The sequence below is a fragment of the Lissotriton vulgaris genome, chromosome 5 (assembly GCF_964263255.1).
Source record: "Lissotriton vulgaris chromosome 5, aLisVul1.2, whole genome shotgun sequence".
Taxonomy (NCBI): Eukaryota; Metazoa; Chordata; class Amphibia; order Caudata; family Salamandridae; genus Lissotriton; species Lissotriton vulgaris.
Genome location: NC_141693.1, coordinates 1,991,525,475 through 1,991,547,108, shown reverse-complemented (window position 1 = coordinate 1,991,547,108; position 21,634 = coordinate 1,991,525,475). Strand labels below are relative to the sequence as shown.

Below are 21,634 nucleotides of genomic sequence, written 5' to 3'. Positions count from 1 at the left end.
ATTTATTGCTCAAATCGGGCAATAAGTTCGAAACAAATTTATCCACGAACAACCTTTGACCACCCTCAGTGCTCATATCCTGACCACTATGGTCAATGAATGCCTCCTCGAACCTTGTAAAGAAGTCGGAAACACTCTCGTCCTTCTTTTGCTTACAAGCTGACAATTTGTCCCAGTTCACCCTCATAGCTGGCATAAGAGTTTTCATTAACGTTATTATTCTTTGAGGAAGATCAGTAATCAACTGTTCAGGCTTAGCACCACCAACTTGCAACCCATCTGCCGCTATAATGGCCGCCCAATCACCACCTAATTCGTTTGCGTGATTTTCCTGACGAATCTTAGCCCACACCGGTTGCGGTACAACATTACCAAACAGCATGTCAATATCGGCGAGGTTCATTACCGTAGCGTCTACGAGCTGCGATAATTCTTTATAATATCCCGCAGGATTTTTGCTAGGGTCAGGCAAGGATTGTTTCACCTGCAACACTTCCGAGCGTTTCCATGGGAGATGTATCCATACTCTCTGGAAATATGGAGGAATAATGGGGTTAGCAGAAGGATCGCCTGGCATCCACACTGGTGGAACCTCACGCATAGGAAATTGACCAGACTCATCTGGCTGTCTTTCAATATCCTCAACAAACAAGGCTTGAGGTATAGGAGTGGGACGAAAAGATAGCAACCGTTCAACGGCTCGTCGAACGTTGGTATCCACTATCAGTCCAGCCGAAAACTGAAGCTGTAAATCAGACAACGCGGTCAGCACCTCGTCAGGTGCGTCGGCCGATATCTGATCACGAAGGACCTTGCACATTTCCTCGAACACAAATCTCTGGGTTGGTATATTGAACTGACAAAACGTGTCGAGTACAATACGAGGTGGATTTCTAAGGGGGTGCGTCATCCAACCCATCGCCATATTATATAGCGAAGCACGTTCCCTATTACCTGGAAGCTGACTACGTCTCTGAGGACCATCTGAACCAGCGGACCCAAGAACAGGTCCGAGCGAATGAAAGAAGCTAGCCGCAAGAGGAGAATTACGACTACGAGTAGAGGGAGAAGTATAGGACACAGGACTAACAAGTGAAGGAGTAGAAACAGAAACAACAGCAGGGGTTAACAGAACAGGAGCAGTAGCGGGAGCAGGAGTATGTGGAAGCGGAGGAGCAGTAGGAATAGCGACAGACGAAGGAGCAGGAACAGTCGGAAGAACGGGTGCAGGTTGAGGAACAGGCGGAGGAAGAATAGGTGCAGGAACAGGCACAGGGGGAATCACAGGGGCTGTGGTACCCTGTACGTACGGAGGTGGCGACTTCATTAGATAAGACATTAAAGGATCCTCAACTGACTCATCCTTCTTTTCCGACTCCGTAGGCAAAGCAGGATAGCACTTATCTATAGTCATACGCTGTAATCTGTCAAACACTTCCTTTTCCCTAACCTCCTTATCATGCTGAAACTGCTCTGCTTTCTTTACAATGGTACCAGCACTATCTCTCTGATTTCGCTTAGTCTGTCTGATTTCTTTCTGTCGGGCTTCTTTACGCCACAACCGAAAGGCATCAAACATGGCCGGCCTTGACTTTTTCGCGAACAATTTAACCTCTAGATTATCTAAGATCGGGGCCTCGAAGCTACCATGTGGTGGCCAACGAAGGTCACCATCTTTCTTCGTGTATTTGATCCAGTATTCATTAAAAGTAATCGGGCCTAGCCCATGTTTACTGTACAGTTCATAAGTCGGAGTTCCAACCGGAGGTATCGGACACGAGTCCTCCAGTCGGGAATCCGTACCACAAGGTCTGAAACAACTAAACAAAGTACTGCGACCAGGCATCTCGCACACTAGCCGAGTTTCACAAACTTCAAGGGTTACGGGATTTACCAAGTCCCAGCAAAGAACAAAACCCTCGGTTTTTGGCGGCTGCAGTCATCAAATAACACAACAAAGTACGCTAGCAAAGTGTCACCGACAAAAACACTCACACAGCGTCAACAACAAAAACACTCGCAAAAGTGTCAACAACCAAGAACTCTGGGAGCGACCCACAAATACTTAACTCAAAGATCGATGGCGTCTCCAGGAAGGCCCGTCAATCGTCTCGCTCTACCAAGGTCTACGCCAGGCGCCAAAACAGGTCTACAGTCAGGGCAGCAGTCCGTCGCAGCCGTCAGGAGGCGGGAATCTTCGCGGGAAAAGTCTTCGGGCCACTTATTTCGACAACAGGATCGATGAAGCGGAGTGCACCTTCCCTCGGAGATTTCACACGAAGTTCCTCACGATCGTCGGGCTTGGACCGGTACCACTGATGCAGCCCCACGTTGGGCGCCAACTGAAGGACTGGGTTCTTTAAGACCCAGCGGTGCCAGGGCACAACACCTGAAACCTTCGTGGGTAACCTGCTCCGGCGTACGAATGACAGAGACACGGGACACTTCCTTCGGCGTCAAAGATTCAAGGTTTATTTACTGCAGGGAACACAGAAGTCACGACAAGTACAACACATGCAACTTGGGGAGACTGCTTCAAATTGGTTCTGTGGATCGCTCCTTTTATACAGTTTTTACCCATAGAGTTACATTGAACACAAAAGTTTATGACCCGGTTCCCACAATTATCCCCCAGAGGGGTCGCTTTGGTCACTTTGATACACATAAGGTCCGGAACATAAGTGCGGAAACATTTGGCGGTTCCCAACTGTAAAAACCCATCTTCCCAACATTAGTGCATTCCAATCGGCAGTAAAACAGATCGAAATAGGAACAAAGACAGGTGCAGAGGAAGACGGAGACAGTGGGGAGATCGGAAAGGGTGTAAAAGGGGAGGTATCGGGAAACACGAGATACAGGCATCAAAGGGACGTGCCTAATGAGATGCACGGCTGAGACAATAAGTCCGTGCGGCAAGATGAGCCTCGAGCGGCGCCATCTGCCTTACAGTATCATCCCCCTCGTCATAAAGACACTTACAAAGAACATGTGTCTTCCGCAAATATCTTGGGAGTCCCAGGGTCGCGAAGCGGACAGCGTCCGTTCGCTGGCTACTTGAGGGCAAGAGACAAAATGGATGCCATATCTAAGATGGAACCCGTGGGTACAGATGAAAAACCCACATAACAAACGAACGGTTTAAATTAGCACAGCGAAACTGCGCACACTTACCAAACTCGTTATTTGCGGTTCATAGATACCAGACTCGACCATATTCGTGCGAGTCGAAAACACCACTTACAATTGTCACGGAACCTCACCCAGACAAGGTTATCCAGCTCAGTACCCTTCGTTCTATAGAGCGCCTGACCGTGGCAAGGCTCAGACAACACCTCCAAGCACCACCTGGAGCAGTCACGGGTGTGAGTGTCTGAGCAGGACTTGAGTGTACACGCTGCACCTCTCGAGACCTGCAGGCCCAAGGCTCGTGCTGAGAGCCTAAAGGCAAACAAAGATAATCCCAAGCAGCCAATAGGTGCCTAGGTGAAGGCACAGCAGTTAAACGATGCCACAGCTGGAGTACCTGCTTGGCGGTGTTGAGGCGGTAGAGCTTGTCCCCCTTCTACCTCCTACAGCAACCAGACTAGCCATCTAGGAGTCACGTGGGATGCTGAAATTAGTATTGACGTTTACATTACGTAAGTGGTGGGATCGACCGATGAAGCAAGCCTTACCCATTAGCAACCAAACGCACCACTGGGTACAACTGACCCCTGGCTAATCCCAAGCTCAACTAAGCGAATGCCGGGCTGGGGGGAATACCCTGAATACCAACCTGCTGGCCTTCAACAGGCCCGGCACCCAGGGGCCTGCACTGAATACCGACAGACTGGCCTTCAACAGGCCCGGAACCCCAGGGTCTGTGCTGCCCTTAATACCAACCTGCTGGCCTTCAACAGGCCCGGAACCCCGGAGTCAGCGCTGCCCTTAATATCAACCTGCTGGCCTTCAACAGGCCCGGAACCCCGGAGTCAGCGCTGCCCTTAATATCAACCTGCTGGCCTTCAACAGGCCCGGAACCCTGGGGTCCATACTGCCCTGAATACCGACAGACTGGCCTTCAACAGGTTCGGAACCCCGGGGTCTGCACTTCCCTTAATACCAACTTGCAGGCCTTCAACAGGCTTGGAACCCTGAGGTCTGCACTGTCCTTAATACCAACCTGCTGGCCTTCAACAGGCCTCGAACCCTGAGGTCTGCACTGTCCTTAATACCAACCTGCTGGCCTTCAACAGGCCTGGAACCCTGAGGTCTGCACTGTCCTTAATACCAACCTGCTGGCCTTCAACATGCCCGGAACCCTGGCGTCTGAACTGCCCTGAGTACAAACCCACTGGCCTTCAATAGGCCCAGCACCCTCGGGTCTGACCTGCCCTGAAAACCAACCAGCTGTTCTTCAACAGGCCCAGAACCCTGGGGTCTGTACTGCCCTGAATACTGACAGACTGGCCTTCAACAGGCCCGGAACCCTGGGTCTGACCTACCCTAAATATGAACCCACTGGCCTTCGACAGGCCCAGCACCCTGGGTTCTGACCTGCCCTGAATACCAACCTGCTGGCCTCCAACAGGCCCGGAACCCCGGGGTGTGTGCTGCCCTAAATACCAACCTGCTGGCCTTCAACAGGCCCGGAACCCTGGGGCCTGCACTGTTCCTAATATCAACCTGCTGGCCTTCAACAACCCCGGAACCCTGGGGTATGCACTGCCCTGAATACCGACAGACTGGCCTTCAACAGGCCCGGAACCCCGGGGTCTGTACTGCCCTCAATACCGACCTGCTGGCCTTCAACAGGCCCGGAACTCCGGGGTCTGCACTGCCCTGAATATCGACAGACTGGCCTTCAACAGTTCCGAAACCCCAGGGGTCTGCACTTCCCTGAATACTAAACCCCAGGGGTCTGCACTTCCCTGAATACTAATCTGCTGGCCTTCAAGAGGCCCAGAACACCGGGGTCTGCACTGCCCTGAATACCAACCTGCTGGCCTTCAACAGGCCCGAAACCCTGAGGTCTGCAAGGCCCTTAATACTAACCTGCCGGCCTTCAACAGTCCCGGAATCCCGGGGTCGACACTGCCCTGAATACCAACCTGTTGAACTTCAACCCTGGGGTCTGACCTCCCCTGAATACCAACCCGCTGGCCTTCAAAAGGCCCGGAACCCCGGGGTCTGACCTACCCTGATCACCAACCTGCCGGCCTTCAACCCTGGGGTCTGCACTGCCCTAATATCAAAACATCCACTTGCATCACACACGGGCCCTGCACCTTCCGAGGCCTCCCTGTCGTGTTTACACTACTTACTGATTTACAAATGTGTCAATGGAGTAGTGTCGCTTTACCTGCTGTTTGGACTTTCTTGCTAAATATTTGCATTTCCTGAGTTTATTCTGCTCACTAATTGAGTTGTGTACATTTTATTACATTAGTATTCTTGCATTAATTGCTCAGCTGGCGCCTGGTGGCACCTTTATGTGGCTCACTGGTTAGAAGCGGCAGACCCTGAAGCAGAGGTCAGGCCCGGGACCAGGGTTCAATTCCCTGCCTCGGAGGGTCTTCGGCTCAAAACTTCCACGGACTCGATAATTCTCGCTCCGGTGCCTACTCTACTCACGTGTTCACACTCTGCAACTCTGGGCAATAGCTTGCTTAATCTCCACAACGGCCCCCACAACGCTAAGGATGCCTGGCTTCACCTTGGGGGTGCCCAGGAGTGGACGTCTCACAGGGAAAGCCAGGAAGGGTTCCACAGCGGTGTACAGCGCCAGGATGCCCCGAGATGGGGCGGCAGTGCGCTTTACAAGTATACACACATTTACATTTACATTTACAAATAAAAATAAAACTCGGACTTGTGAGACAATAGAATCGATGGACGTGGTCACCAGCGTGCTCTCGGGTTTCAACACCAGAGAACTGAAAGGACAGAGGGAGGTAGCGCCCCCTGGCACATAAGTGCAAACCGTCCCCTCACATCCTCCCCCCTCCGCCCCCTCTCCCCCTCCCCCCCACGCGCACACACACAAAGACACACATCCAGCCTGCACGGTAAACGTGGGTCCGGGACCCAGTACTTCAAGCATTAAGAATCTGCAGAGGAAAACAGTCTCCATTTGAAAGCAGACCTCTCAGGGCGACCTAGGAGGGGTCATGGGGGTCGGTCTATGGTACAGGTTCACACTGGTAAGTAGTCACGCATTTCAACCAGAACGTTCTCTCAATCCGTGGCCTGCGGCTCAGAAGAGTGCATCTTGGAAGCATCCTCTCGCCCATCCCCCCAGCACCCCTGCTGACAGTCTTACCTGCCCGTCCGTTCCACCACAGGACTGTACTTCGAGACCTCCATTGACAGCCCCGCCTGCCGGCGGCGGATCAGGGTGAACAGCTTCTCCTTGGGCACCTCAGTCCCTGCAGGAAGAGAACAGAACACAGGGTCAGGAGGGGGCGGCACAGACCTTTCAAAGCCCTGGAGTCTGGACTTCTATCTGCTAGCTGCAATGCCATCTGCAAGCACCAGAGGGCGCTCCTGTTCTACAAACGTACAAACAGTATCTGCTGAGTCAGAGATTCTCTTCTTCCTCAGCTCGAAGTGAAAAACCTGTCGGAACAGCAAATAAGCACTGGCATAGCCAATATGTTTCGGCATTGGGACCTTATGTGTTTAGCCAGAACTATTGGCTTTGCCAATGTCTTTAACTTGTAGAGCAGCGAGGCTACTGTGCAGCATGTTGAAAAGTTATGATAAAAAAGTATTATAACCGTTTTTGTTATCTTATATAATATATTGTATTGTAATTGCATTTATATAGTGTTTACTACCACTGACGAGGCGTCAAAGCGCTTCTCCGGCAAGTAGCACGCTACTCCGGAGCCCATAAAGGATTAGTGTTGAATTATTATAGTGAAAAACCGAAAGTAATTTGAGTGATGAACACGTTAGTCAGTTATTTGGATTCAGAAGCATAGTGGAGGGATAGAAGAGGGAAAAAGGTTTGCCTTTATATAGCGCTTGCTACCCCTGATGGGGTGTTGAAGCGCTCTTTTGGTGAGTAGCATGCTATTTCGGAACTCATAAAGGATTAGTGGTGAATTAGCATAGTGAAATATAAAAGTATTTGGAGTGGTGGATATGTTAGTCAGTTATTTGGATTGAGAAGGATGGTGGAGGTATAGAAGAGGGAAAAGGTATGCATGTATATAGCGCTTGATACCCCTTATGAGGTGTTCAAGCTCTTTTTCGGTGAGTAGTACGCTGCTCCAGAACCCATAAAGGATTAGTGGTGAATTAGTATAGAGAAACATGAAATTTATTTGAGTGGTGGGCATGTAAGTCTGTTATTTGGATTGAAAAGGATGGTGGAGAAGTGTTTTGAAGCTCATAGCAGTAGGAAGAGGCTTGGGATGCGTGAAAGGGAGGTGGAGGGGGAAGAGTCGGAGAGATTATTTAGAAAGGCTTGTTTTGGGGGATAGGAATAGTAAAAGAGGTATACGATGATGCAAGGAGGGGAAGAGTAGGGGAGAGTCTAGAAAGGGTTATTTTAGGGATCATAGAAGTGGTATGTGGTTTGGGATGAATGAGAGAGTGGAGGTAGAGGATATATTGATAGTGGTATAGGGTGATATAACTAAGAAGACAATATTTACAACTGAATGACCCCATTAAAAAAGAATTATAATTAAAAATGTATTCTAGTTTTTTTGTCCTTGCAATGCTGGCAACTTCTTCGTGTCTGTTCTAATGCTTGTTTGGTATAGCTTTTTGTTTTGTTATGGGGGAGGGGCATAAACAATGGGGGTTGGAGGTTGGGAAATAGAACCTGTTAAGGAATGAAAGCAGTATTTCTCGTTTTGTTGCATTATTTACAACTACAGACTTTCTGCAACATATCCTCATTTGTCTTGAATGTTGTGTAAATGAATGTACCGGATGCATTATATACCCGAGTGAGGGTTACAAGGTGTAGGAGTCACATGTCCTCCATAGCTCACTGTGCTATGTTAGAAGGATTGCGATGTATGTACCACATGTAAGAAAAGGATCTCTGTCTTAAAAGCAGTAACTCACTCACCTAAAATAAAAATCTGTCATCTGTATGTTACATGATGTGCTTTGCATGAGACATATTGACTCTCTATGCTACTTTGATTACAGACTGCGACTAGACAAAACACAGAGCTCTCCAGCAAATACGTGAACCTCCATAGGTATCTTACCATTATTATTATTCCATGATATAGTTGGCACACAAAGATCCCTGCAGCAGGTACCTTAACCCCATAAGTTATTTAAAAATGAAGACTTTGCATGTAATTAAGCAGAACAGATTTACTGCCACGTTTCTCATTGTATTTTTTTCTCCTTTGAGAACATGGACATATGGGTCCCCCTTCTAACCAACGTTTTTAATAAAATTGCTATGGTTGGCCCCCCCCATGTCTTGGACAACCAGCATAATCGTCCCAGTTTAAAAAAGGGAGACAAAAGTAATCCTAACAATTACCGACCTATCTCGCTGATCGATACGATGGCCAAACTCATGGGCCGCCTTCTTTTGACGAGATTGGAGGCATGGGTGAGGAGCAAGAACATTTTAATGGAGTCCCAATATGGCTTCCACGAGGGAAAGGGCACGATAGGCCAATGCCTGAACTTCTCATTGATCATGGACAGATCTGTCAGAGCCAAGGGTGGGAAGATCTATCTTGCCTTTATGGACCTCTCCGCAGCCTTTGACTGCGTGTATCACCCTAGACTTTGGCAAATAATGGAGGAGATGGGGATAGATCATGCAGCGGTTGACTTCATTAGACAGCTGTATTCTGACGCCTCCTCGTCAGTTTGTTACAGAAAGAACAGGGAGTGTACCCGATCATTCAAGATCTTAAAAGGGGGAAGGCAAGGCTGTGTCCTGGCACCGTTTTTATTTTCCATCTGAACCAATGAGGTGGGAAAACATCTTGAGGGGGCAGCCTTGGATGTCCCTGTGCTCTCTAATCATCAACGGGTCCCGATTTTGGCATATGCTGATGACGCCGTTTTGATGGCCCGAACTGGGATGGGGCTCCAGCATCTTAGATCCTCCTATGCAGTTTTTATGAATTCTCTATGTAGAAGCCATTTTCTTTATGATACCAAATGCAGTAAGCTTCAGTAAGCTTCTAGGCCCTGTTAAGTTGACATAATAAACACTGCACAAGATGCTTTCACTTTTTCTTAGCTTCAGAGAAACAGCTTTAGTAACGTAAGGCTTGCTCGAAAACGAGATACGTGGCAAAAGGGAAGATGCTCGCTTAGGCACGTACACGTACATTTCAGCATATCCCATTTCGCAATATGTTTCTGGTCATTACTATTATGTTGCAATTAATAACTGGAAAAGCACCAGACTTATATCTTTCATTAACGTGGAAAGTCCCAGAAGCTGCCCACTTGGGTCACGTGGTCGGCAACAGTATGGTTCGGACCTTAAAAGGTATACAACTGTTTAAACCCTTGCTAATTGGTCAAATGAACTATGCTTAATTTGTGCTACGTATGTTATGATGCTGCATTCTTTGCGGTTTGGGCCTATAAAAACTGTCAGACACGTCACCTCTTTGGACATTCAGTGGCTTTGCTGATGTCTCCGCGCTGCACGTTAATTTGCTGTTTGTTAGTCTGCAATAAGCGTTGCTATATTATGTGCAGAGTCGTATGTGTGGATTCATTTATTATTTCTATTTGAGCTTCTACAACTAGATTTAAAGGTCAATCAGACCAAATCTTTTATAATCATTGCTGGGGCAGGGAAACGGGATAGACCACCTTCTTTTTTTTTATGGACTCTGGTGAAATTGATGTGCTGGACTCGTTTCCCTATCTAGGAGTTCTCTTTGATAAAAATCAATCATGGTCAAAACTGCTAGAGGGAAGAGCAATAGGTATGCAGAGAAGCTTAATGGCGTTGAAAACATTCTCCAGAAGGTTTGGAGCCAAACCTCTAATTCCAATGAAAAAAAATTACCCAGTGAAAACAACAGTGGCAGCGGTGTACGGAGCAAGAGTATGGGGGATGGCTCCCAGTGATTCCTTGCAATCCATTGAGAATACATTTTTTAAATCTTTTACCTCCCTCCCCCAGTCCTACTCCAACTACGTGCTTCACAGGGAACAGGCTCTACCATACATTATGGACTCGATCAAAATGGCACCGCTCCTGCTGCGGCTCTCTATTTGGCACAGGGACACAGTCCCCCTTACGCACAATTTAATAACAACTATTTTCAAATCAGACAACCACAGCAGGATTAGCTTGCAAAAGTATGTGGAGCCGGAATTAACTACAATTGGTCTAAGTCGCCTTTTTAAAGATCCATCTACCTGCAAGTCCTTAACAAAGCGGAAATTGGCTGAGATATTCACTTTGAGGGCCCAATATTTAAGAAGGCAAAAAAACTTCCACACCCAGACAGCTCGTCTATATGAACTAACGTCAGCGCTGGAGGAGGGAAGTTATTTTTACCTGGCTGATGTCACATTGCCACACCACAAATATATATTATTAAGATTTCGTCTAAATCTGATTCCACTGATGGTAGGGTATCCAGGGAAGAAATACAAACATTCTGATCTTTGCGTCTGCCCATGTGACAATCTATCCCCACAAACTGATCTTCATGTTATATTCTTTTGTGGTTTATTACCGTCAGGAAACACATCATTTTATTGTACTGATTTGTAAGCGTTACAATTTTAAATTTTGTCGCATAGCATTGTTTTCCTCAAATCCTTGTAGGATTCTTTTGTGTGTTTTTCGCTAGCATCATTTTAAAAAGAGGAAGCAGGCTGGCCCATAAGATGAATCATGACTGTCTTTTCCACATTTTATTGTATTCAGCTTATATATATATAGATGACATGGATTTTATGATCAATTGGTTTGTAGCACCTTTTCAATTATTGATTTATGCTAATTTTATTTATTTCTTTTTATAAATTGTGATTGTAAGTACTTTTATGATCTTATATGTAAGATCGAATAAAGGATTTGAATTGAAATTGAATTGGAAGAACTCTCTATGCTACTTTGATTACAAACTGAGAGTAGACAAAACACAGATCTCTCCAGCAAATACGTTAACCTCCAGAGTTATCATACCATTATTATTATTCCATGATATAGTTGGCACACAAAGATCGCTGCAGCAGGTGCCTTAACCCCATAAGATATTTAAAAATGAAGACTTTGCATGTAATTAAGCAGAACAGATTTACTGCCACATTTCTCATTGTTGCCATTTTTTTTGTGGCAGAGTTCAAAAAAATGAATGTATAAGTTAAGGCACATATTTTGCGTAGAGGTTGCGTCATTCTTTTTTTTGCACAACCCCAACGCAAAATCTAATTTGTCAAATATTATAATGAGCTCACATGTACTTATGAAAGACCTGCTAAACATGCTTTGAGGTCTTCAGATCTGATGTCACTTTTTGTGATGTCCCTTCTTATGAGGTCATGGGATGTGATGCCACTTCCTGCAGTGATGTCATGCACAGCGAATTCACAGGAAGTGAGGTCAAGCGCCATGAAGTCATTTGCATACTGCCTACCTTGATTAGTCTCCTCCGCTTTTTTTTAGGACTCGTGCCCTGCCAGTAAGTAACAGGGCCATGGCAATCTATAATATGCAATTCACGCAGAAAAGGATGCTTTGGATCTAAAGGAAGGCGGCAAGTGTTTGCTGAACAAATGTGTTAGTCATGGGTTTAGGTTTTTGAGGGATCAACTTATTGATAAACTTGTCTTTTATCTACCATATTGAAGCAACGTTTGGCACACAACAACAAACAGTGTCTGTGGTTAGTGGTGCTGTGAACATCAATTAGATGTCGTCAGAGATGACAATCTGCATACCTGACACTCTCCTTGCAATCCTTGGCATTGGGCGTGGAAGGAAGCAGCAGGGAGAGATGTTTTACAAGTTCTTAGAGCTCTGTTGATCAATGCCTCTCTTTCCCTTCCAAACGGCTCTTCCTCAGTGGACCGGAGGCCACTGAGGGTTGAATGGTGGATCAAGGCAGCCATGTCTCTCGGGGTGGAAGGGAGCGTTAAGTCGCGTTTCCTACCCCTCTTTTTTGTTGACTCGACGTCAATATATAAACGGTCACTTCAGGGGACCTACTTCAAAGAACCTTTAGTGCGGAGGAGAGTGGGGGTCAAGGAGGGGCAATTAACAGCCTTATTCATCAAGGCCAAATCGGCTCGCAAAGGGCCAGATTCTGAGAATCTGGCCCATTGCGAGTGCGATTTTTGCATTTGGGATTCATCATCCCAAATGCAAAAATCGCTGATTGCGATCTCGCAATTTTGCGAGGAATTACATTTAAGGAATCTCTATTTGAGATTCCTTAAATGTAATTCATCATCCACATTTCTTTTGCGAATTCGCAATTTCTTACCGCAATTTAACGCGAGGTCAAACCTCGCGGTAAATTGCGAAAACTCAGAAAAATGCATTTAAATTAATTTTTCTGAGTTGCATGTTACACACACACACATGTCCTCTGGACATGTGTGTGTGCAACACCTGTGTCAAATGTCATTTGAGGGGTGCTACAGGGTGTCCTTTGGACACCCCTGGCACCCTTCAAATCGCAATCTTATTTGCGATTAGCAAATTGCTAATCGCAAATAAGGAATACTCCCCATTCATTCCTATGGGCCTTTTGGCCCATAGGAATGAATGGGGAGTTTTTCCATATTTGCGATTAGCAATTTGCTAATCGCAAATAAGGAATCAGTAGGAATCGCAAAAAATTTTGCTAATCCTACATGAATCCCGTTTTGCGAGTCCTTAATAGCGATTCGCTATGATTCGCTATTAGGGCCTCGCAAAACGGGAGATTGATGAATCAGGCTGCAAGTTTGTAGATCAATGAGATTTAGAAGATAAACAGGATACAGGAAGTTAGTTATAAAATGTAATTGTATTTATATGGCGTTTAATACCCCTGAGTAGGCGTTGAAGTGCTTTTCAACGAGTAACACGCTACTCTGGGACCCAAAAAGGATTAGTGGAGGGATAGTATAAGAAATAGCTAAATATGGCTGGACGCAAACAGAGACTCCCTGCCTTACACTTCAGCGGAAGCATTTCAACTGTTACATTAACTGTCTCGGGACGGTTTTCTTTTCACCAAAAGTAGGGGACCTGTTTTTCTTAAATTAAGAAAGTATGGGCACGTTGTGCCCCTCAGATCCCACTCACTTCGACCACTGGTACCATGAACCACAGGAGTCAGACACTACTGCGAGCCCACTGAATGTCAGGCACCTCCTCTTGAGGATTGGGCAATCAGGGAGTAGTGACGGCAAGCAGGGGAGGCTTCCTCCTGAAGGGTGGGATGGGACCAGTGTTGCCACCTGGCTGGGTTTCCAAAGCCCTGACCATTTTTTTAATGCTTTCCGATGTACAAAAGTAAGGAAGTCACCTAAAGCTGATATTTCCCCACTTATCATTACATACTTAATACAGCAATTATAAGAAAAATGTAGTTTAACACGTGCTCGAGAGCTACCTCAATGAACCCTGACTGATAAGGAAAGTCACCGAAAACAGAAAAGTCATGTTACAAATTAACAGTACATATACATGGGGGAGAAGGAGGTATACAATGCTAGGTCACCCTCCAAGACGTATCATGAAAAACAGAGCCCGAGGTATTAGGTTCTGAGGCCTAGCTTGCGACTGGGCTACCGGCCAATGGGATCAGACAAAGCCCAAAAGACAGAAAATGTCTTTCTAGAGCCCCCTCACTCACCGGGGTTGCCCCGCGGTGACATGCTTCATCATTGGGCCATCCCAGTTATCTACGAACTGGGGCGTGCTACGACTTGCGAACTACGTAGAAGCACTGTATTGTGAAGGACTATGTGTGGTGCAAAGTGTAGTGGAGTGGGTGTAGGTGATTTAAAAATACCGTGCTAGTGAACCTAAACAAATGTTATTCTTGTTCCTAGGTTGCTATGGTTTAAAAATGGGGTAGAACACTGTATGCCAAATTAATACAGATGAGTTTATATGAAGTTCTCCTTAAGTTTCACATCTGGGCCTTTGCAGACTCATAAAAGATAACCAAATTGCCAGTATTTGTCTTTTGGAAAGGTGGCTTCCCCTACATGGGACAGTAAGCTTCGATACACGTAACACAAAAAATCCCACAATAAGTTGAATGTCCTGAAAATATTGATAAAAGTATACAACTTCTGAGAGAGAGCAGGAGAGATGGAGAAAGAGATATATATATCTATAGATAGATAGATAGATAGACAGACAGACAGAGAGTCAGACAGACAGACAGACAGACAGACAGACAGACAGACAGACAGATAGAGAGTGTCTTGGAACGGCCCCCCCTTCCATCTCCGGACCTCACCCTCGCTTCAGGAATTCAGAAGGGGACTCAAGACCTGGCGGTTCAACTGAGCCACCCCAGCAGCTTGGATCTCAGCGCCTGGAAACCCTCACGGGAGATTAGCTGCGCTATATAAATTCTGTTTGATTGATTGAGAGACAGGGAGAGAGAGAGGCTAGGTTAACCCTGGGAATTTAAAGACAGAGCTGACCATGTAAATCCCAGTTCTGTGCTCTAAACCCGGGGTCTTCGGCAGCCCCTTGCGGTCGGGGTCAGTGACTGCTTCAGTGATGGGTCTGGACTCTTGGACCCAGGATCAAACTGGAATTCAAAATCAGCCCTGGCTAAAATGGTCAAACAAGTTATTTGAGGCAAGTGGCCGGACTAGAAAGGGGTGGTGGGTGTTTCCTGATTGGGTCATGTCGGCCCACGAGCTGTAAAAGCAGCGTCTCCCTGCAGTCCACCAGGAAAGTGTCAGCGTGGCAGAATGGGCAGTGTGGACCTACTTCGACCCACTCACAGCCTCCACAGCAGTGCCTGGAACGGGCAGCATCTTTGTCGACACTCAACTTACTGGCTGTCTGGATGTCATCAACGTTGAGGCTTTCGTCAAACTCCAGGAGAAGTGACTTGGTGAAGGAGGCCAGCGCGGCGACAAAGCTCTCGGCACACTGAGCTACACAATCCTGTAGGAACAGGAGACAAACTGTTATTTTTCATCATATAGCCACTGTTTACAAAGATATCTTGCAGCTCGTACAGCCTCGACCACAAGTCAGCACCACAGGGCACCCTGCGCGAAGTAAGAGGCGTCCTCTTGTTTCAGGAATGCACAGGAAGGGCCAGCTGACCTGGGGGTACAAGGAGAGCGGTCCTAGGAGAGGGTGATGGAGTCTCCATGGAATGGACCTCCTGTGGCATAAGTGGAATGCTGGAGCATGGCTCAGGAGTGGACTGCAGCCTGAAGGATGGCAGAGGGTGAAGCGATGATGGCAACTGAGAGATGCAATTCCAACTGAAAAGGAGCGCAGCACAGTCACAGTGTCGGAGGTAGCAACAGGTGTAAGGTGCCAGGCACTGGGAGGGGCACGTGAGCACCTGAAGAGAATACAGCAAAGTCACAGTGTGGGAGGTAGAAAAGGATGTGAAAGTGGCAGGAGCTGAGAGGAGCACGTGGGCACCTGAAGGGGGTACAGCAAAGTCACAGTGTGGGAGGTAGAAAAGGATGTGAAAGTGGCAGGAGCTGAGAGGAGCACGTGGGCACCTGAAGGGGGTACAGCAAAGTCACAGTGTGGGAGGTAGAAAAGGATGTGAAAGTGGCAGGAGCTGAGAGGAGCACGTGGGCACCTGAAGGGGGTACAGCAAAGTCACAGTGTGGGAGGTAGAAAAGGATGTGAAAGGGGCAGGAGCTGAGAGGGGCACGTGGGCACCTGAAGGGGGTACAGCAAAGTCACAGTGTGGGAGGTAGAAAAGGATGTGAAAGTGGCAGGAGCTGAGAGGAGCACGTGGGCACCTGAAGGGGGTACAGCAAAGTCACAGTGTGGGAGGTAGAAAAGGATGTGAAAGTGGCAGGAGCTGAGAGGAGCACGTGGGCACCTGAAGGGGGTACAGCAAAGTCACAGTGTGGGAGGTAGAAAAGGATGTGAAAGTGGCAGGAGCTGAGAGGAGCACGTGAGCACCTGAAGGGGGTACAGCAAAGTCACAGTGTGGGAGGTAGAAAAGGATGTGAAAGTGGCAGGAGCTGAGAGGAGCACGTGGGCACCTGAAGGGGGTACAGCAAAGTCACAGTGTGGGAGGTAGAAAAGGATGTGAAAGGGGCAGGAGCTGAGAGGGGCACGTGGGCACCTGAAGGGGGTACAGCAAAGTCACAGTGTGGGAGGTAGAAAAGGATGTGAAAGTGGCAGGAGCTGAGAGGAGCACGTGGGCACCTGAAGGGGGTACAGCAAAGTCACAGTGTGGGAGGTAGAAAAGGATGTGAAAGGGGCAGGAGCTGAGAGGGGCACGTGGGCACCTGAAGGGGGTACAGCAAAGTCACAGTGTGGGAGGTAGAAAAGGATGTGAAAGTGGCAGGAGCTGAGAGGAGAACGTGGGCACCGAAAGGGGGTACAGCAAAGTCACAGTGTGGGAGGTAGAAAAGGATGTGAAAGTGTCAGGAGCTGAGAGGAGCACGTGAGCACCTGAAGGGGGTACAGCAAAGTCACAGTGTGGGAGGTAGAAAAGGATGTGAAAGTGGCAGGAGCTGAGAGGAGCACGTGGGCACCTGAAGGGGGTACAGCAAAGTCACAGTGTGGGAGGTAGAAAAGGATGTGAAAGGGGCAGGAGCTGAGAGGGGCACGTGGGCACCTGAAGGGGGTACAGCAAAGTCACAGTGTGGGAGGTAGAAAAGGATGTGAAAGTGGCAGGAGCTGAGAGGAGCACGTGGGCACCTGAAGGGGGTACAGCAAAGTCACAGTGTGGGAGGTAGAAAAGGATGTGAAAGGGGCAGGAGCTGAGAGGGGCACGTGGGCACCTGAAGGGGGTACAGCAAAGTCACAGTGTGGGAGGTAGAAAAGGATGTGAAAGTGGCAGGAGCTGAGAGGAGAACGTGGGCACCGAAAGGGGGTACAGCAAAATCACAGTATGGGAGGTAGAAAAGGATGTGAAAGGGGCAGGAGCTGAGAGGGGCACGTGGGCACCTGAAGGGGGTACAGCAAAGTCACAGTGTGGGAGGTAGAAAAGGATGTGAAAGGGGCAGGAGCTGAGAGGGGCACGTGGGCACCTGAAGGGGGTACAGCAAAGTCACAGTGTAGGAGGTAGAAAAGGATGTGAAAGTGGCAGGAGCTGAGAGGGGCACGTGGGAAGCTGAAGGGGGTACAGCATAGTCACAGTGTAGCCAGGACCGACTTTAACACTGGTGGTGCCTTGTGCGACAATGTTTGTTGGCGCCCCCCCCCCCATGACCACTTCGGCCACGGATTCCGTCACTAGCACCCTTTACCAGTGCCCCTTAAGTCTCCATAACCACAGTCTCTCAGATTCATTTAGTTTTATAGCACCACTCGTACCAGTGTGAGGTGTCAGAGCACTTTACATCACACACACATTGCAGAGAGCAAATCATATGCGTGTAAATCAGTGTATAGGAAATGCTACAGCGGACAGCACTACAAGGTGTAGTGTAGGAGAGACATCTTTTTGATACTGGTAGGCAATATAGAGTCCTTATTCTGGAAAAGCACAAATTCTGAATTTAAAACATAACATCATTGTTAGGGGTTCTTTTTAACCCCTTGGCCGCGGCGGTAATTCTGCACCGGCGCTGGGGGGAAAGGGGTCCGTGCAGCGTCGCCATGCTCGTGACGGAACCACTGTGTCACGAGCCACGGGCGCGCTGTGCTTGTGACTGAGTGGTTCCGTCATGGCCCGCCCGCTCAATAGAACGCCCCGCGCAGCCGCAGAATTCCTGCAGCTTGGGCGGGGCGGCTGCGCTGTGACGGAACTATTCGTCACCAGCACAGCGCGTCCGTGGCTCGTGATGGAGTGGTTCCGTCACGAGCACGGAAGGGGTTGATAATAAGAATTGTTTAGACCCAAATGAACCCTTTTGGCAAGGTTAGGATAATGAAAAACTGGGTAAAAACATATAGCTGTAACATGTACCTTGCAGTTTGCATGCAGCTCTTTGATGATAGTTAATTGCTCTGTTCTGGATTAGGATTTTGCCTTCTAAACAACAAATAACAAGAGGAGCTCATACAGAAGCAGTAACCGACTGGCCTATTTACATTATATGCACTTTGTTATCTGCAAGGTACACATTCTTGGCAGCAGGCACATTAACACTCTGGGCTACCTTAGGACGAGTCAAAACTTACACTAGACAAACCTCCAGTATCCCTGCAGGAGGACGATTAATCAGGGAGTTATTTTGATATTTTAATTGATGCCTGAAAATTGCTGCAGGCCAGGGACGCAGCAGGGGCTTTTAAAATGTTAATATCCTTGCAAAAATGAGCCCCCACCCCCAGTCAGTGCCCGATGCAGTGGCACCCATGGCACTGCCCTAGAGCCGGCCCTGGAGGTAGCAACGAGTGTGAAAGTGCCAGGCACTGGGAGGGGCATGTGGGCACCTGAAAGGGTGGGGGTTCAGCACAGTCACAGTGTGAGAGGTAGCAATGGGTGAAGTGCCAGGAGCTGAGAGGGGCATGTGGGCACCTGAAAGGGGTGGGGGTTCAGCACAGTCACAGTGTGAGAGGTAGCAATGGGTGTGAAGTGCCTGGAGCTGAGAGGGGCATGGGGGCACCTGAAAGGGGTGGGGGTTCAGCACAGTCACAGTGTGAGAGGTAGCAATGGGTGAAGTGCCAGGAGCTGAGAGGGGCATGTGGGCACCTGAAAGGGGTGGGGGTTCAGCACAGTCACAGTGTGAGAGGTAGCAATGGGTGTGAAGTGCCTGGAGCTGAGAGGGGCATGGGGGCACCTGAAAGGGGTGGGGGTTCAGCACAGTCACAGTGTGAGAGGTAGCAATGGGTGTGAAGTGCCAGGCACTGGGAGGGGCATGTGGGCACCTGAAGGGGATGCAGCACAGTCGCAGTGTGGGGGGCAGCAATGGGTGTGAAGTGCCTGGAGCTGAGAGGGGGCATGTGGGCACTTGAAAGGGGTGGGGGTTCAGCACAGTCAGAGTGTGGGAGGTAGTAATGGGTGTGAAGCGCCATGTACTGGGAGGGGCATGTGGGCACCTGAAGGGGATACAGCACAGTCACAGTGTGAGAGATAGCAATGGGTGTGAAGTGCCAGGCACTGGGAGGGGCATGTGGGCACCTGAAGGGCATACAGCACAGTCACAGTGTGGAAGGTAGCAAAGGATGTGAAAGAAACATAGATGGATAGACAGAATTTCAAAATGTGAAATCATTTCATTTATTTAACCCCTTGCATGCTCGTGACGGCCCCTGGCCATCACACATCCCAGTGGGCGTGTGCGGAGGACGGCCTGGGGGTTGTCCGAATGCCGCCCACTCATTAAAATGCCCGCACAGCGAGAAAATGTGCGCTGCATGCAAGGGGTTAACATTATTTCCTATGGTGTGTAATTTTAAGTCCCTGCCTCCATTACATTCTTTGGGAGTGTGTGGCAGTGCCTGTGATTCTGTGAGGGGCGGTGTGTGGTGCCGGGCATACCCCAAGTGTCCTTTTTTTTTTTTACTGTAGTGAGTTTAGAAGAGCAGGTTGTGGATAGCAATTGGAGTGTGGTTGTATTTGCATAACCTTCCCTAAGTACCACCCCTCCCCCCCAAATCCGTCCTTTATCCCCTCCCCCCTTTAGTAGTAAGTATGACGCAATTTCCCAGCCTCTATCCCAGGTTCCTCTAAGATTCGCTACTAAAACACAGACCTATGTGTGTGGGGACGTCTGCAAATGGTGAGACGGCCCTGCCAAGCATCACGCATCAGGGGTTACACTAATGCATTTTAGCACTCGTGTCCGCGTCACCTCGGTATAACGCTAACGTCGAGCATGTTCATAGCTTCTCTCTGTTTAACCCGCCGCGGTCGCTGTGTGCGGTTAAATAAACTCATCAGCCAGCGCGAGTGCTGCAGTGTCCGAGGCTGTTACAGCGATCCGGGCACGATCGAGGGTCTTGTTGCTAGGGACATCGCTAAATTGTTTATTTTTACTGAAGTAATTTTGAGCTTCTCACAATTCCGGTTGCCTGGTCAATATGTGTAAGAACGCAGTAATACAGCTTCAAGGTAAAGCTAGACGCGAACTGCTGCCAGGGGCATACTGGCATCATAGCATTCTCTAGCACCTGCCAACAAGTACAGAATCCTGGGATGCCACAATGTGATATTTGACTACTGTACCCTCTCAGCAGAGGGCACAGAGCAACTGTCACACCTGACCATTGGTTGTGAAGGAGGCGCACCTCTGTCGAAACACTGACAGCACCAAACCCAGGAAAAAGAAGTGAAGTGTGGAGAGAGAGAGAACGTGTCTGAGTGTGCGTGAGAGACAAGAGATGAAAGTGGAGTTGTTGTGTTGCAAGGAAGTGCATGCAGAAAGTGATAACGAAAAGACAGTGGTGAAGAGGAAGGAGATGGCGTGAGATGTGCAGATAGAGGGTTGCAGGAAGATGTCAGGAGAAACGTTTCCGACGAAAGAGGCGAGAAGGGGGGGGGGGGGGCGGGGGCTTGAGCCCCCAGAAGGCCACTACCCTTCCACAGACCCGGAAATATTCAATTCAAATGCTACTATCAAAAGGGGAACATTTTCAATTATTTTTATTCACAGCAAAATCACTGTTATAACTCATGATGCCAACAAGCATTGGCAATGCCAACAGGATTGTCTTTCTCAAGGCATATGTTATTTGTTGTGCGATGAGTCTGAATGGTTGCAGTAACAAAACTCTGACAGATGCTCTCAGTTTACTGGTGGGAAAAGGTCACTCGAAGGGTCACACATTTCACAGCTACAAGGCGAGGACTCTACACATAAAAGATAGGTTAAGGCAGCGGAAGTCTTTGTAGTACGTGAAAAGAACTACTGTAGATCTAGAAAACCTTCTACGAAGTGAAATTTGTGAACAGCGCCCAGCTGTGTGTGATTGGCAAACATGAAGCTGCACAGAGCGAATGGAGTGTGGTTCCAATGCTAACCACAGGGTGGCAGTACTGCTCCACTGGCACACAAAACAAACAAAACTCGATTCCACTGATGGGGAGACACATTAGGGCCCGGGTGAGAATTGAGCAGTCAGACAATACACTGAACACGTTTGAGGAGAGAGAGAGGCAGAAACAGTTATATATAGAGAGAGTCTTGTCACTCAGGCCTACATGTAACACGAGTCACATGTTTTTAGTGCAGGTGGGCAAGTAAACACAGGCCCGAGCCTGGCTCGGCTCAAAGGCCTGGCTCGGACCATGAACCACTTGAGGGCCTCGAGCCTTCCTGGTGCTATCCAAGCTCCTCGCTCCTAAATGTGCCACTGCTAAAGCTACAAAGAAACGGCAGATGCCAGATTCATCACCCAAGTGACTGCACCAAGTTTGAAAGGATCTTCTCTCCGACCTTTTTTTGGTGCAGTTGTACATAGCGCGTACTTGACCCAATGGCGTTAGAGCGCTTTAGAGGATTTCCGGAATGCTATCATTCTTTTTCTTTTAGGCCCAGGGAGATTAACCCCCAGATGCATCAAGAACCCATTTTGCGATTCCTTAATAGCGAAAAATAACGATTCGCTATTAAGGAATAGCAA

The 21,634-nt window shown here is 48.3% G+C and overlaps 1 protein-coding gene across 1 annotated transcript in view; it reads right to left on the bottom strand.

Annotated features, from left to right (window-relative positions):
* Positions 1-21,634, bottom strand: part of CCDC180 (coiled-coil domain containing 180) — a 618,906-nt gene that overhangs the window by 45,662 nt on the left and 551,610 nt on the right. The window contains exons 34-35 of the mRNA XM_086924739.1: positions 14,968-15,079; positions 6,302-6,407 (exon numbers count right to left, since the gene is read on the bottom strand). Of these exons, the coding sequence (XP_086780865.1) occupies positions 6,302-6,407; positions 14,968-15,079 (218 nt within the window). The remainder of the gene's footprint in view (positions 1-6,301; positions 6,408-14,967; positions 15,080-21,634) is intronic.